This window comes from Pelophylax lessonae (genome assembly GCF_965119305.1).
Source record: "Pelophylax lessonae genome assembly, chromosome: 3".
NCBI classification, from domain to species: Eukaryota; Metazoa; Chordata; class Amphibia; order Anura; family Ranidae; genus Pelophylax; species Pelophylax lessonae.
In genome coordinates this window covers 461,157,905-461,176,482 of record NC_138770.1, presented here as the reverse complement: position 1 = coordinate 461,176,482, position 18,578 = coordinate 461,157,905, and the positions used below count along the sequence as shown (strand labels likewise).

Sequence of the window (18,578 nt, the reverse complement as noted above, 5' to 3'; positions counted from 1 at the left end):
AGTGAAAGGACAGAGGATGTGGCCATCCCATAGCCGCTGTACCTGGGATTGAACTTGGTACCTTTCCCGGTGTAAATGATAGCATTCCATATATATCCGGTGGACAACTCACAGAGCATATAAAATTTGATGCCAAACCGCGCTCTTTTGGATGCAATAAATTGTATCCAGCTCAGGCGTCCCTTGTAGGCCATCAGACTTTCGTCTACACTGACATCCCTTTCTGGCACATAGGTCCGCTGGAAGTTGGTGACAATAATTTGGCCCACCTCCCAGATTTTTTTTGAGTTTGGGCGCAGAATGCGTGGCCTCATCAAACTCTTCGTTGTTGGGGAAATGTAAATTTTTCATGATCAGTGAAAAACGATATTTGGACATCACTGTGCCAAAAAATGGAGTGGCCAGCATCTTATTGGTGGTCCAATACCATTTCTGGAGGATGATGAGTCTCAGAAACTTCCAGATGTCCTCTTTACTGACCGGTTCCCATTTTCTGGATCTGGAAAATCTGGCACGCAGCGTAGCAGATTGCTGCTCATGGTAGCGGTTGGTTTCAGTGACGATTTTTAGAATTACCTCCTCAGTTAGAAATAAATTCAGGTACGCCAGAGGGTTGTCACTCTCCACATCAACCTTCATCCCAGGAAATCCAGGGGCGCTGCCTGGTCCGCATCGGTGTTTAGAGGGCACCAAGTGCGCACATCGCTTAGGTCAGGTGCGGGATCATTGGCGTCACTTTCTGGATCAGTGTCGGTGTCAGAGTCAGGTGACAAATCTCCCCACGACTCACTGTCACTCTGTTCTGCAAGCAACTCCATGTTACTGCCGATGTCATTGTCGCAGTCGCTCATCTGATCCAAAAGCGCATATGTAGGACAGCGCTTTTTTGATGCCATTTTCAAATGATTTTATTTCTCACAAATGACAATGGCAAGGGGCACTGAAAGGGTGTCTTTTACCAAGGTGATACAGTGTAATCCTCTCAGATTACACTGTATCACCTCCTTTTTATGTGTTTGTGTTTGGTGCAACTTTTGAATTTCCCTCCCAGTTCCGCTCCCATGCAGCATTGGCAGGGAACGGAACCAGGAAGTCATCATACCGACGGATGAGCGGCATGGATCTCGGCGGCAATCACAGCAATGGGGAAATCATCGCTGGATCGCGGGAGAAGGTAAGGAACCCCGCTGCATGCTCTGTCCCATTGCTATTTTGTCCCATTGTCATGTCATTGTCATTCACACCTAGTGTAGTGGGAGTGCACGTTTTTTGGCTCATTGTTCCCGCAACATGCATGGGGAAGCCAATTGAATTGAATGGGCTGCCCTACATGTGACAAAGTAACTCAAGGGACATTTTGGCATGTTGTTATTTGCACAATTTTTACTTTGCATTTTGCAGTGTTGGTTGCTCTTTTTTTCAAAATGTGTTTTTGCTTCTGTGTTTGAGGTGCTGTTAACAATTATTAGCACTAAAAGCGCAACTAGTTAATTTTAGGTGTATAACAACGGCCATGCACTATACAATCTGATTGTACAGTCTCTGTACTATCTCCTTTAGACTTAAAGTGGATATAAACCCTTACGTATACCCAGTGAAGTGAACAGCCTCAGATGATACACAGAGATTAAACAAATCTCCCTACATAACTTTTACATGCTAGTTATATTCTTTAGAAAGTGCACATCATGTTAGAAACGTTCTCTTCCTGTTCAGCACTGGGAGTGTAGTCTTGGCATACACTGTGTGAAAGCTGATTGGAGGAAAGGCACACGCTCCCCCTCCACATAGGCAGAGGAAGGAAGGAATTGCTGTGAATAGACCAGTTCTCTGCTAATATATTTATAGCACCCACCCCAACACAAAATTCAGCCTGGTTTTATCTCAGTTGACAGAGAACTTGTCAGAAGTTATAATGCTGATAACAGAGAAATGGAGCAGCAGAAACATATGCAGCTAAGGGCTTTGAGAGAGTTAAGAAAATACTGCAGATATTTGTGCCTAGGTCAAGTTTCATGAGTCAGGTTTATATCCACTTTAACAAAACTATATGATAAGAGGACACACATTTGTATCCAATCAGGCAGGCTCTTGCACTACATAGTTGATGGTAGCTCTAAAGGAGAATGTACAATCAGATTGTATGGTGTATGGTGTGCTTTACTGACATTCGGGGACACGCTGTTTTCAATACAATATCTTTGCTCCATATAGGCTGCTTGTGATCACTCAGCTCCTGCGCCCTCTGTCAAATGAATGATCTGTGAAAGATGAACAAACAAAAAAAATTGACCACTTGCTGTGTATTTAGTTAGAACAGATACGGATATATAGACTGATATTGAGTGTATGTGAGTACAGAAGTGGGTGGGAGCCATATCCTGGAGGGGGATGGCAGGTGCATGGTGTGTGTTAATGAGGTCAGTTGGTGAACTACTTCCTTGTACTGGTTTTTATGTCCTAAATACCAAATTCATGATGGGTCAGGAAATAAAGCAGTTTCTTTTGAACACACAAAGGGCTAAGGTAAGGCTTTGTCCTAAAAGACAGATAAAGCTTTTTCTATTCTGAAACAGAGGCACAATTAAAAAAAAAAAATAAAGGGTGTGAACAGTCAAGGCACTAAAGTTATGGAGAAGACCTTTTTAGAGTTCATGCATTTGTTTTCTTAACAGTATAAAAAAGAAAAAAAAACTTGCTGAATTGGGTCCAATGGATCAGCCAGTGGATTGGAGATTATCGACAATACTGTCGGCCAGAAATCTGCATGATCAGTTAAGAATCCAATGGATTGATTTGGTTATCTCTTTTCGAGACAAGGTCATCAATGGAGGATATTAGGACAAAGAATACCCACTGGAGACCAGGAATTAAAATAATGTAATTAGTGGTAAAGCATTGTCCATCAGGGACTTAAACAGTGATGGGCAGTCAATCACTTATGTTAGTGCTCTAATGTGTTCATGTGTGCAAATCCTTTAATAGGATTCTCCAGTGTGTTCAGTCATTGCCAGGTTAGTGAAACATTATTAGATTTTTTTTGTTAAAAGATTCAGATTTTTTAGTAGGACTTGTAAAAGATATGTCAATATTGGTCAGATTTAGTGTTGACTGATAACTAGCTCACGGCTAGGGTACTTTTTCTGTGCAGATGACAGTTTGCTTTTTAGTCCTGACACAGCAGGCAATGTGTACAGCTATTTCCAAGGCCTTTCAGTGTCAAGGTTGCTTTCAAATATGTTATATGTACATATCATAAACAGTTCTTTAAATGAAGATCCTCTAATAACAAGCACATTTCGTGTAGGATCAGCATCATTTTATATGAGCCTAATTTTAGTCTTCCTCTGTTAAATTGAAGTTTTATGTTTTTTAATAAATCGTTTAGTAAGAAGAGCTCTACTCCATTTCTGATAATTTAGAAATGTTCATATCACTCCCAGGTTTATGACTTAATGGAGACCTAGGGAAATACATTAGGCTGCCAATTGCAATAAACGGCAAAGTTGTTAATAATCATGCCTGCATTCAGAAACATCAGACGTAACACAATATCATTTCACAGCCAATGTCTACATGAAATATGGATCCATGGAGACAGTGTTTTAGACTGAATGTTTGGGGGCATTATCTGCACTATTCTGTGTCTCTCAAGCCAATGAGCCATATAGACTGCAAATGCCCTAAAGTAGATCTAATTATTGGGACTGCAAAGGGTGTACACTGTTGGCCTTATTTGAACAGTGCCAAGAGCCAATCGTTAAATGTATAATGTGGTATTCCATAGAAAACAATCTACAGTCCCTTTACTGTAAGTAGACCCCTCAGTGCCTTGGTTTTTAGGCAAAGTGTATACGTTTTTAAGCCTACATGTGATGACATCCTGGTTTTCATGAGCTATGAGAGGGAGTCTCAATTTAAAACTGACAAGGTTGTTTTTACAGCAAACTTGGTGACTAATAAATTCAGAGGCAAATGTAGCATCCTGCTGAAAGATGGTATTCACATAGTTGTCACAGTGTAGAAAGGGAACATAGCAATATACTGCTAAGCAAGGCAGATAGATAATACACTGGGCTGATCACCACTGGGTTAAAGTGACACAATTTTTTTCCTTAATATGTATAGTCCGCTTCCTTGCAAATATGTTTTTTTCCCCCAAACTGCTGCTCCTGCCTCCCTGTTTGCGTGTGTCTCCTGTGTCTACCTGGTTGCTAAGGAGGCTCCTTTGCATGTAAGCTCCCCAGCTGGGGCTCTGTGCACCTATTTAAACACAGCATCTGGCAAACCATGCCCTGCTCCTTCATCCCAGACAGCATTAGGAGACTATCACTTCCCTATTCTTACTCTATCCTCTATTACCCAGAAAGTTGAGTAACAGGGCAGATCATGGATTATCCAGGGCCACTGACAAGGCACAGCAGGTAGGGGTTTAAACACACGTGGGCACTTTGCATTAATGGTGTGAACGAATTAGGGTAAAATAAAAAAAAAGCTTTTAGAACTACTTTAAATTTCAACTATAGAAAAATTAGCAACACCCCCTAACCAACTCTTCTTTCCACCCCCACCCAACCAACCACTAGTATGAAAAAACTATCCAAACACATACTGTATTTTGCTTACCTGAAGCCTTAATCACATGACAACCCTCACCTCTTGTTCTGTATACTTCCTTGGGTCCTTATTCAGTTATATACACCAATGCCGTGTGATGTAGATGGCCAACACTTCCGGTCCTCTCTCATAGGCTCCAGAGGTGGGAGAACTCATGGGGCGTTGAGAGGACCAGTGCTCAAGAAGATAATGAGCTGGGAAAAATGCCTTCTTCCAAAGGTAGGAAATTAGCTTGTCTAGAAGGAAATTCAAACTTTTATCCATTACACTGCAGGTTGGTCTAGGAAGAGGAGTTTGGAATCAAGACGGAGGAGTGTTGTAAATGATGTACAATGCATTACCTAACTTTCATTTTGCTTGGGGTTAGGCTTTAAGAATGATGTGCTAAGACTAATAAAGTAATTGGTGTATTTCAACACTGCCTAAAATATTCCTGTATACTCTCTTTTCATTTATTAATTAGACAGAAGGTAGTCTGTTTCTTCAATTGATACCAGCATCACTGGGAACACAGTCTATCCACTGACTGCAAACCACTTAAAATTTTAGAATTAATGTTTTATTATATATTTCAAAATAAATTTGACTCAAAACTATTACAATTTCTATGTAAAACAAGATAAATAAGCTTAAATAAAATGACAAAGTAAATATTTGGATTTTAATTTTCTTTAAATAATGGCTGCAAACGTTTTGGTGCTAGTCATGCCCGACTTATCCTCCGTAAGTTAAATGAGGACACACCTTCAATAGGATACAATCAGATATCAACTAAGACAAACATGAACAAGGCTGTCGGGAACTGGATCACCTTCTGGTGGTCCTGTGGTTCCCAAATCTGAAAAGTGTTGTCCTGATGTCCCCCACCAGTTGTTTCCCAGTAACAACAGATCCCTGCAATTAGTCCCTACCTGACAATGGCTACTTGAAAGGTATTTAGCCCCTTCTCCAGCATTCCACAGTGCCTCAGTGTTTTGACGGTGTGCCCATGTGCTCTGTCCCTGTAAACCGGTAACCCTGATCCTGCTTGCTTGTACTTGCTCCTGTGTATCTTCTCCCCATTCTGGTCTATCCCTTACATGCTATTCCTTCCTCCTCAGCCTGATCTAGCTCTGCCCTATTTATCCTGCTGTTTGTACATAGCTTAGTTAGGTAGTTTAGGTAGGATGCTCATGTGTGCTGTAGCTTACATAGTTACATAGTTAGTGAGGTTGAAAAAAGACATCAGTCCATCCAGTTCAACCTATGATGTATGTGTGTGTTTGCTTTTAACCGTACATTGTATACCCCTGTATGTTGTGGTCTTTAAGGTGTCCATCTAATCGTTTTTTGAAACTATCAATGCTCCCTGCTGATACGACTGCTTGTGGAAGAGAATTCCACATCCTTACCGCTCTTACAGTGAAGAACCTCTTACGCACTTTAAGGTTAAACCGCCTTTCCTCAAGTTTTAGTGAGTGGCCACGTGTCTTATTGTGGGGGTTTTTGGGAGGTGTTGGTATGGGGCGCTACCACCTTGCACAGCGAATTACTTCGTTGTATGTGATCCAAAAATAAAAGTGCACAGTGCTTGTTGGTGAACAGGTGTTGTGCAAATATTAAATGTGCAATACAGTGCTGGTTTAAAATTAAATTAAAATTATAAAAACGGTAGTAATCGTGTATCAATTGGATTGTACCGTGTATGTATCACTCATCGGATGTAAACAATCATATAGTGACCAGTGCAAAAAAGTGCTAAGTGCAATATAGGTGATCAATAGATACTTTATTGTGGCCTCCTTTGAAAGAGGAAACTGACATCCGTGGTGAATATTACAAAACACTATGCAGTGTAAAGTGAGAGAGTAAAAACGCCTGTTGCGCGTGTTAGGAGTGAGAAGTGCTAATACCGTGGGTAAAGCACTTACCAAAAAGTCCTCTCCCTTCTCACTCTAATATACTGTGTCTCCCTTCTCCTGATGCCTGTGAGAGCTGGTTGTTCCGTGCATACAGTTGCGCTTGCATCTAGGGAGTCGGTATACAAAAGACCAAGAGAGCTTCCATTGCGTAGTATAGTACAGTATTGAGGGAAGAAATTAGCATCAACTCACTGTTAGGAAGTTCACCGTCAGCTTGTTTGGTGTGTCTCCAGTGTTCGGCCGCGCGGTACTTCCGCGTTCCACCGGCCGGAGCCACCTAACCAGAAGTGACGTTGACGCTGCTTTGCCGCTCTACGCGTTTCGTCACTGCGACGTCATCTGGGGCGGTACTAGGCTACGTACTCCCGGAGCTTATATAGGCCTGCGTATCCTAGCGACCATTATGTGTACCTCCGCCATCTTGGTACCCTCACGTGAGTCATACCGGCGGCCATCTTGGTATCTTTGGATATAATGGTCCGCAGATGCCGGATACCAGGTTATTTGTTTACATCACGTGAACTTCCTTATACAGCGGTTCCCACATATTAAATGCATACATCTCATAAACATAAAGTGACAGTAATTAGTGAAAAAACGTGCCATAAAAGTGCTGAGAGATGAGCCGAGTGGGTGATCCGCTTTTTAATAGAGAGATATAGATTGTGAAAAATGTGAAACTTTTATTATGAAAAAATTAAAAATGAGGATAAAAATGAAAGATTAAAAATATATATAGAAATATATAAAAATATATAAAATATATATAGAAGTACTCGATGGGAGGGACATATCGAGTATGCAGATTTCAGATAAATCCATAGAGGGTATTAAAACCATACTATCTAAATGGGACTGAGCGCCCAACAGCATGGCCTCAAGTTCCATTAATGGAGGAGAGGAGTTAGGTAATATGTGTGGAGGAGGAGCCATAATGTTTGAGTTGGAGGAGAAAAATTACAGACTTATTACTGTGTTGGAGCAACCATTGCGGAGGGATAAAATACCAGCATAAAATTTCAACATAAAATTAAAATAAAAATAAAAATAAAAAGAAGAGAAAAAACCGGTATGTACGCATGAGTTCTGGTGCGTCAACATACCTTAGACTGTGAAACCCATAAAAAAACACCCAATCTAAAAATTGTGGTGAAGATATAAAAATATAAAATTGCATGGGGTCACATGTCTGAAACTGCATAAAACTGCATAAAAATGCATAAACTGCATGGGAACCATGTCCCTTCTAGAACTTTTAAGATTGTAAAATCACAAAAATCAGGAGGAACATAAAAGAAGTGCTGGATATTAGATGTTCTTAAAAGTACTAAAAAACATAAAAAGCCCATGGTGTTAAAAGTCAGTGATAAAACAGTTTAGATCGATGTCTATATTAAGGCCTTCAGGCTGAAGTGATTGCAATAAATATATCCATTTTGTCTCATTGCGGGATACATTGATTTTCTTGTTGCTGCCCCTCCAGTCATTCTTGATTTTGTCAATTGCATAAAAGGTCATGACTGAGGGGTCTTTTGCATGGGCTATCTTAAAGTGACGTGACAAGCTATGTTTGTCGAAGCCCTTCTTTATATTTTTCACATGTTCCCTTATCCTTACAAACAATGGACGGGTGGTTCGACCCACATACTGCAATTTGCACGGACATTCCACCACGTATGTCACATGCGTGCTAGTGCATGTGATGGTTTCATTAATTTTATATTGCCTTCCTGTTGATGTGGACTGGAAAACGGTTTTCCTTCTTTCTTGTGCTCTGTTTGTTCTGCATGGTAAACATTTCCTACACCGAAAAAAGCCTTTTAGATTTGTTGGAAGTTGCACTTGTTTGGGGGGGTCTATCACATTATGCACCAGTATATTTCTGAGTGTGGGTGCTCTTCTGTATATGAAGTTTGGCTGATTTGGTAATATTTTCTTCAATGTCTTGTCTGCTTTGAGAATAGGCCAATGCTTTTTTATTATCTTCTCTAGTGCCTTATGTTGCCTGTTGTATCCTGTAAAAAAAGCAAATTCCATGTTCTTATATTTGTCTCTTTTTGGACCATTCTCTTGTATCATTTCCTCTCTCTTCATGCTCATTACTTTTTTCTTTATGTTAAGCAGTTCTTTTTTCTTGTACCCCTTTTCCATAAATCTTTCAATAAGCATGTCTGCTTGTATGTTGAAATACTCGGGGTTGCTACAGTTCCTTCTTATTCGCATTAATTGGCCCTTTGGGATGTTGCCAAGCCATTTTGGATGGTGGCAGCTTGTTTTTGGTATGTATCCATTTCTGTCTGTCGTTTTGAAAAAAGTCTTGCTTGCCAATATTCCATCCTGTTTGAAGACCTCAATATCAAGAAATGCGATTTTTTGTGCATGCCAACTTCCCGAGAAGGTAATACCATAGGCATTGTTGTTAATTTCATTGAAAAAATTCTGTAGAGACTCCATATCCCCTTTCCAGATAAGTACAATATCATCTATGTACCTCCGGTAGTATCCAATATTAGGCCTTGGTATACTGTAGATTTGTTCTTCTTCCCATTTCTGCATGAAGATGTTCGCCACGCTCGGTGCATATTTTGCCCCCATAGCCACGCCTTTAACTTGTGTATAGTACTTTCCTTTGTGCCAAAAGTAGTTGGAGTTCATGGCTATCCCCAGTCCTTCCAAAATGAAATTGATCTGTTCCTCCCTCATCTCCGTACTGCTATGTAGTGCCCACTCTACTGCTTCTAGACCATCCTTCTGGACAATATTTGTATAGAGTGAATTCACATCGATAGTGACTAATAAATCCTCTTCTGCAATCTCAATGTTTTGAATCTCTGATAGAAGCTGTTTACTGTCCCTTAGGTAGGACTTCCCCAAGGGCACTAAAGGTTGCAGATACTTGTCCAGGTATTCACTAAGTCTGGAATGCAGGGAATTGATGCCGCTGATTATGGGCCTACCTGGTGGTTTCTTGTCATCTTTATGGACTTTGGGTACATAGTACATGACCGGGGTTCTAGGTGCTTCTGGACAGAGATATTTTGCTTCTTTCTTGTTCAGAATACCCATTTCTTTACCTTTTTCCACGTATTTGTGTAGTGTTTTCTCATAATTTTTCTTGGGGTTTCCTCTCAATTTGATGTAGGTGTCTTCCTTGCTTAATAGGTTTTGGGGACCGCTGTATAAGGAAGTTCATGTGATGTAAACAAATAACCTGGTATCCGGCATCTGCGGACCATTATATCCAAAGATACCAAGATGGCCGCCGGTATGACGCACGTGAGGGTACCAAGATGGCGGAGGTACACATAATGGTCGCTAGGATACGCAGGCCTATATAAGCTCTGGGAGTACGTAGCCTAGTACCGCCCCAGATGACGTCGCAGTGACGAAACGCGTAGAGCGGCAAAGCAGCGTCAACGTCACTTCCGGTTAGGTGGCTCCGGCCGGTGGAACGCGGAAGTACCGCGCGGCCGAACACTGGAGACACACCAAACAAGCTGACGGTGAACTTCCTAACAGTGAGTCGATGCTAATTTCTTCCCTCAATACTGTACTATACTACGCAATGGAAGCTCTCTTGGTCTTTTGTATACTGACTCCCTAGATGCAAGCGCAACTGTATGCACGGAACAACCAGCTCTCACAGGCATCAGGAGAAGGGAGACACAGTATATTAGAGTGAGAAGGGAGAGGACTTTTTGGTAAGTGCTTTACCCACGGTATTAGCACTTCTCACTCCTAACACGCGCAACAGGCGTTTTTACTCTCTCACTTTACACTGCATAGTGTTTTGTAATATTCACCACGGATGTCAGTTTCCTCTTTCAAAGGAGGCCACAATAAAGTATCTATTGATCACCTATATTGCACTTAGCACTTTTTTGCACTGGTCACTATATGATTGTTTACATCCGATGAGTGATACATACACGGTACAATCCAATTGATACACGATTACTACCGTTTTTATAATTTTAATTTAATTTTAAACCAGCACTGTATTGCACATTTAATATTTGCACAACACCTGTTCACCAACAAGCACTGTGCACTTTTATTTTTGGATCACATACAACGAAGTAATTCGCTGTGCAAAGTGGTAGCGCCCCATACCAACACCTCCCAAAAACCCCCACATTTCTTTACCCTTGTGGTAAGTTGGAGGCAGCATAACCATCTGATCCCCACACTCTGCATTCAAAACTGTTGGTTCAGTGCTTGTGTTGCTATCCATAGCGCGGGTGCACCCCAAACCTCTTTTTTACTATGTCTGTGGATAACACCACCGCACCTGCAGCAATGGATATATTCAAGTACATGAACAACAGAACTGTCAATCTACAAGTCGTTTTTGACCAGGACACAGTCATAAACAGACAGGATATGGACAGCACTTTTAAGCAGCTCAGGCATAATATGGAGAAACAGTTGCGTGTATGGTGGGACATAGCCACCTTAGATAAATACACTAAAGAAAACATTACCCCCAGGAGACTGAGGTGGGATGTAGCACCAAATGACCATATTAATGATCCAACACACATGGATGATTGGCTTAAATTCTTCAATAAATGTGAAAAAGACCTGCTAGGGTTGCTGATTAAAAGAAGACAGCATAAGCTAAGAAAAGTGGAAGGAGTAATCACCCAACTTAAAGAGCAATTGGCCCCATCGGCAGGCACTAGGGAATATAAAGAAAAGGAAAAAATTCTACAAGAAGCAATCCAGAAATATGACCAAACGATACAGAGCAAAAAACAAAAAAAGTATAAGAGGGATGTGCTGGACTATAGAAACCAGGAGGTCTATAAATGGCAGACGGATGAGATATATGGGGGCCAGGCGACCCTCATAGACCCCATCGAACATAACTCCAGGGAACCTTCCGAGGCTGGAGATGATGATGACACAGACACCTGGATGGAAGTCAGCACAACCAGAAATCCCCAGAGGGAACGCACATTCAGGCCCACTAACCAAACACAAAATGGAGAAACCAACAGACAGAGGGATATAAGACACAACAGACCCTCTAGGGATGAGAGGGACTATGTGTCCACATACAACAGCTACTCGCCTCTGGAAAACTATCAAGAACCACAATACGATTATAGAGGTCCCCCACCAGCTAGGAGGGGTTTTTTTCCAAGGGGCAACAGAGGGAGACCACCAAGAGGGAGAGGAGGACCATATCGCCCACCAGGACAATGGAGGCAACAGAGAGAGAACGGATGGCACCAAACCTGGAACCAAGGCCCACAGGGAGGACAAAGAAGAAACCCTTGGAACCAAGGATGGAACAATGGAACGAGGAGAGAAGACACACAGGGATACCAAGAAAACAGAAACGGAAACCAAGAGGAAAACGAGGAGGGACAAAGAAAAAGAAGAAGGCAACATTAGGAGCAGGAATTTTTAATCTGAGTAACACAGTTTTTGATGAGGAGGAGTTGAAAATATTGGATCTAGGTCTTAAGTACGCACCAGATAAGAATCTGAAAAAATTCGAGGCATATATTGACCTTCAAAAATACGTAAGGAAGCTCAACATTAAGAAATTCTTTGCCCTTAAGAAAAATCAACAAACAAGTGTAAATGACTCACCATATAGACACACTAACTTGAAGAATCGCTCAACCACTAACCCTAAGAATATCCAGAATGAGAATCTGGAAGTATTCAAACGAATGGTAGAAGAGGAAATAAGAGCACTCAAAATAAAAAACAAGAAAGAGAAAAACATTTGGGAAACCATAAAAAAGCTGGAAAAGAAAAAAGGTGTGGTCATCAGACCAGCAGATAAAGGAGGAGGATTAGTGATTTTAAACAAGAAAGACTATGAGGAGGAAATGGAAAACCTATTAAGCAAGGAAGACACCTACATCAAATTGAGAGGAAACCCCAAGAAAAATTATGAGAAAACACTACACAAATACGTGGAAAAAGGTAAAGAAATGGGTATTCTGAACAAGAAAGAAGCAAAATATCTCTGTCCAGAAGCACCTAGAACCCCGGTCATGTACTATGTACCCAAAGTCCATAAAGATGACAAGAAACCACCAGGTAGGCCCATAATCAGCGGCATCAATTCCCTGCATTCCAGACTTGGTGAATACCTGGACAAGTATCTGCAACCTTTAGTGCCCTTGGGGAAGTCCTACCTAAGGGACAGTAAACAGCTTCTATCAGAGATTCAAAACATTGAGATTGCAGAAGAGGATTTATTAGTCACTATCGATGTGAATTCACTCTATACAAATATTGTCCAGAAGGATGGTCTAGAAGCAGTAGAGTGGGCACTACATAGCAGTACGGAGATGAGGGAGGAACAGATCAATTTCATTTTGGAAGGACTTTTGGCACAAAGGAAAGTACTATACACAAGTTAAAGGCGTGGCTATGGGGGCAAAATATGCACCGAGCGTGGCGAACATCTTCATGCAGAAATGGGAAGAAGAACAAATCTACAGTATACCAAGGCCTAATATTGGATACTACCGGAGGTACATAGATGATATTGTACTTATCTGGAAAGGGGATATGGAGTCTCTACAGAATTTTTTCAATGAAATTAACAACAATGCCTATGGTATTACCTTCTCGGGAAGTTGGCATGCACAAAAAATCGCATTTCTTGATATTGAGGTCTTCAAACAGGATGGAATATTGGCAAGCAAGACTTTTTTCAAAACGACAGACAGAAATGGATACATACCAAAAACAAGCTGCCACCATCCAAAATGGCTTGGCAACATCCCAAAGGGCCAATTAATGCGAATAAGAAGGAACTGTAGCAACCCCGAGGATTTCAACATACAAGCAGACATGCTTATTGAAAGATTTATGGAAAAGGGGTACAAGAAAAAAGAACTGCTTAACATAAAGAAAAAAGTAATGAGCATGAAGAGAGAGGAAATGATACAAGAGAATGGTCCAAAAAGAGACAAATATAAGAACATGGAATTTGCTTTTTTTACAGGATACAACAGGCAACATAAGGCACTAGAGAAGATAATAAAAAAGCATTGGCCTATTCTCAAAGCAGACAAGACATTGAAGAAAATATTACCAAATCAGCCAAACTTCATATACAGAAGAGCACCCACACTCAGAAATAGACTGGTGCATAATGTGATAGACCCCCCCAAACAAGTGCAACTTCCAACAAATCTAAAAGGCTTTTTTCGGTGTAGGAAATGTTTACCATGCAGAACAAACAGAGCACAAGAAAGAAGGAAAACCGTTTTCCAGTCCACATCAACAGGAAGGCAATATAAAATTAATGAAACCATCACATGCACTAGCACGCATGTGACATACGTGGTGGAATGTCCGTGCAAATTGCAGTATGTGGGTCGAACCACCCGTCCATTGTTTGTAAGGATAAGGGAACATGTGAAAAATATAAAGAAGGGCTTCGACAAACATAGCTTGTCACGTCACTTTAAGATAGCCCATGCAAAAGACCCCTCAGTCATGACCTTTTATGCAATTGACAAAATCAAGAATGACTGGAGGGGCAGCAACAAGAAAATCAATGTATCCCGCAATGAGACAAAATGGATATATTTATTGCAATCACTTCAGCCTGAAGGCCTTAATATAGACATCGATCTAAACTGTTTTATCACTGACTTTTAACACCATGGGCTTTTTATGTTTTTTAGTACTTTTAAGAACATCTAATATCCAGCACTTCTTTTATGTTCCTCCTGATTTTTGTGATTTTACAATCTTAAAAGTTCTAGAAGGGACATGGTTCCCATGCAGTTTATGCATTTTTATGCAGTTTTATGCAGTTTCAGACATGTGACCCCATGCAATTTTATATTTTTATATCTTCACCACAATTTTTAGATTGGGTGTTTTTTATGGGTTTCACAGTCTAAGGTATGTTGACGCACCAGAACTCATGCGTACATACCGGTTTTTTCTCTTCTTTTTATTTTTATTTTTATTTTAATTTTATGTTGAAATTTTATGCTGGTATTTTATCCCTCCGCAATGGTTGCTCCAACACAGTAATAAGTCTGTAATTTTTCTCCTCCAACTCAAACATTATGGCTCCTCCTCCACACATATTACCTAACTCCTCTCCTCCATTAATGGAACTTGAGGCCATGCTGTTGGGCGCATAGTCCCATTTAGATAGTATGGTTTTAATACCCTCTATGGATTTATCTGAAATTTGCATACTCGATATGTCCCTCCCATCGAGTACTTCTATATATATTTTATATATTTTTATATATTTCTATATATATTTTTAATCTTTCATTTTTATCCTCATTTTTAATTTTTTCATAATAAAAGTTTCACATTTTTCACAATCTATATCTCTCTATTAAAAAGGGGATCACCCACTCGGCTCATCTCTCAGCACTTTTATGGCACGTTTTTTCACTAATTACTGTCACTTTATGTTTATGAGATGTATGCATTTAATATGTGTAAGTATAAGGAAGTTCACGTGATGTAAACAAATAACCTGGTATCCGGCATCTGCGGACCATTATATCCAAAGATACCAAGATGGCCGCCGGTATGACTCACGTGAGGGTACCAAGATGGCGGAGGTACACATAATGGTCGCTAGGATACGCAGGCCTATATAAGCTCCGGGAGTACGTAGCCTAGTACCGCCCCAGATGACGTCGCAGTGACGAAACGCGTAGAGCGGCAAAGCAGCGTCAACGTCACTTCCGGTTAGGTGGCTCCGGCCGGTGGAACGCGGAAGTACCGCGCGGCCGAACACTGGAGACACACCAAACAAGCTGACGGTGAACTTCCTAACAGTGAGTCGATGCTAATTTCTTCCCTCAATACTGTACTATACTACGCAATGGAAGCTCTCTTGGTCTTTTGTATACTAACTCCCTAGATGCAAGCGCAACTGTATGCACGGAACAACCAGCTCTCACAGGCATCAGGAGAAGGGAGACACAGTATATTAGAGTGTGAAGGGAGAGGACTTTTTGGTAAGTGCTTTACCCACGGTATTAGCACTTCTCACTCCTAACACGCGCAACAGGCGTTTTTACTCTCTCACTTTACACTGCATAGTGTTTTGTAATATTCACCACGGATGTCAGTTTCCTCTTTCAAAGGAGGCCACAATAAAGTATCTATTGATCACCTATATTGCACTTAGCACTTTTTTGCACTGGTCACTATATGATTGTTTACATCCGATGAGTGATACATACACGGTACAATCCAATTGATACACGATTACTACCGTTTTTATAATTTTAATTTAATTTTAAACCAGCACTGTATTGCACATTTAATATTTGCACAACACCTGTTCACCAACAAGCACTGTGCACTTTTATTTTTGGATCACATACAACGAAGTAATTCGCTGTGCAAGGTGGTAGCGCCCCATACCAACACCTCCCAAAAACCCCCACATTTCTTTACCCTTGTGGTAAGTTGGAGGCAGCATAACCATCTGATCCCCACACTCTGCATTCAAAACTGTTGGTTCAGTGCTTGTGTTGCTATCCATAGCGCGGGTGCACCCCAAACCTCTTTTTTACGTGTCTTATTGTATCTCCTTTCTCTGAATAGTTTGTTCCTTATGCTCGGGTCGCCAGTACAGTATTTGTACATTGATATCATATCCCCCCTCAATCGTCTCTTCTCCAGAGAGAATAGGTTCAGTGCTTGTAGTCTTTCCTCATAGCTGATGTCCTCCATTCCCCTAATTATTTTTGTTGCCCTTCTCTGGACTTTCTCCAGTTCCAGCACATCCTTTTTGAGGACCGGTGCCCAGAACTGGACAGCATACTCCAGATGTGGCCGGACCAGAGTCTTGTAGAGCGGGAGAATAATCTCTTTATTTCTGGAGTGAATCCCCTTTTTTATACAACCCAGTATTCTGTTGGCTTTGCTTGCGGCGGCTTGGCATTGCATGCCACTGCCAAGCCTGTTGTCTACCAGCACCCCCAGGTCCTTTTCCATCCTAGACTCACCCAGAGGTTCCCCCCCTAGTGAGTAGCTTGTTTTCTGGTTTCTGGCCCCCAAGTGCATTACTTTACATTTTTCAACATTAAATCTCATCTGCCATGTAGTTGCCCACCCCGTTATTTTGTTCAGGTCCGCTTGCAAGGTTTCCACATCCTGCATAGAAGATATTGGCATGCCTAATTTAGTATCATCTGCAAATACTGAGATTGTACTCGATATCCCCTCCTCCAGATCATTTATGAATAAATTAAACAGGATTGGTCCCAGAACAGAACCCTGGGGGACCCCACTTTCCACACCCGCCCAATCCGAGTACTCCCCATTAATCACCACCCTCTGTACTCTCCCCTGGAGCCAGTTCTCTATCCAGGTACTCACCTTATGGTCCATACCTACCTTCCTTAGTTTGTACAGTAAGCGTTTGTGGGGAACGGTGTCAAAGGCCTTTGCAAAGTCCAGATACACCACATCCACAGGCTTACCTTTATCTAGGTGGCAGCTCACTTCATCGTAGAAGGTTAATAGATTGGTTTGGCACGAAGGATTTTTCATGAATCCATGCTGATTACTACTTATAATACCGTTTTCATTACTAGCTCGTTTGACTTCTATTGTTGAAGTTGACTTTTATGGAAGTTCACTGGTTGTTTCTATATTAGTGTTTATGGATGTTTCTATCAATTGCTGTGTTGTATATTACATGTCACTTGTGCTGTTTCCCTAAATATCTAATTTATTTTCACTTAGTTTTGAGTCTGAAGTTCTCAGTGCAGATTACTACATCTGGTCGCATCTGCTCTACAGGATACCAGCCCTTGGTATCCTAACAAAGACCTTACTTTACATTTTTAAATGCAAAACACTTTTGTTCTATGACTGCAAAAAAAATATTCTCTTACCCATTTTCTTCATTTATTTCATTATGTTTACTACCTCTTAAAAGAGAATCAATTTTCTGAATATGCATTGACTAAATATAATGGGAATATCCTTATAGAAAGAAAAGACATTCACTGTAATGATGTGATAATGTGAGTGATAGAAATATTACTATGCCAAATAAAGTTTCATGGTTTTGAATTATAATGTAGCGTACTGCAGGTACAGTACAGGATTAGAAAATGACTCAAGACTCAAAGTCTGGTTTGCCCACGTACTTACTTTTTATGGGTATAATGAGCTGAGGAATGACAGGCAGAATCTTTGGTCCTCCGTGCTCCAGCATGTCATGGACTCCCTGACGTGCAAAAAATTCATAAGGATGTGTCATTTCACAAAGACCATCAAAGAAGAGAGGCAAGTAGTGGTGATAATCCAATTTCTCAATCTCCACCTAAATAGAAATAAAGGATAAATGATGATGTAATAAACATTCATCAGAAGCACATGAGGCAAAAAAACAAAAACAAAAAAACAATGGTATAATGAAAGAGATGCCACAGCTTAAGCTATACTTAAAGCTGCAACATTATTGCAGATATAAACTATTAAAGACACGTTGTGGGGAAACAGATATTCAAAATTACTCTAATTGACTGAATACGAGTTTTAGTTTGCCTGAGGGGTTTAGCTCCACTGGGATGCTCGTCTAACTACTGAGGCAGTCTGTTTAAATCTTCCTGAGAATTCAAACCAGAAGAACAGACAAATGTATAGAGATCTTTTTTTTGTTTTTTACTTTTGACTAAAATGCTTGCTATTTTCAATGTATTAATGTATTTTGCTACATCATGACCTGTCTTTTAAGAAATTACTATTAAGAAATGATAATGGAATTTTCATTTACCCAGGTCCTCCTGATAACCATAAAATCACAATAAAAGAATATGCTACACATATTGGAATACTATTACTGGGCTATTATCAAAAAGTAACAATTTCAACCCGGGTAGCTTCTTATTAAGTCCATTGGGTGATTGATATTATTTGCACGTACCGTAACTGTAAAGATACGATATCCTCCTTTTTTATTTCACATACTCTATGTATGTTTTTCTTTGCATTTTAATACAGAAAAAGTGACAGTGATGAGGGTTTGGACAAACCACAACCCTGCTTTAGCAGTTGCAACAACAATTTGTTTTTTTA

The 18,578-nt window shown here is 40.6% G+C and overlaps 1 protein-coding gene and 1 long non-coding RNA gene across 2 annotated transcripts in view; one reads left to right on the top strand and one right to left on the bottom strand.

The window, feature by feature from the left end:
• The window catches only part of PACRG (parkin coregulated), an 819,947-nt gene that overhangs the window by 319,075 nt on the left and 482,294 nt on the right, over positions 1-18,578 (bottom strand). Inside the window, exon 3 of the mRNA XM_082251495.1 lies at positions 17,652-17,823. Coding sequence (XP_082107621.1) covers positions 17,652-17,823 — 172 coding nt within the window. The remainder of the gene's footprint in view (positions 1-17,651; positions 17,824-18,578) is intronic.
• LOC309551055 overlaps positions 1-18,578 on the top strand; it is a 453,941-nt gene that overhangs the window by 191,863 nt on the left and 243,500 nt on the right. The window lies entirely within an intron of this gene.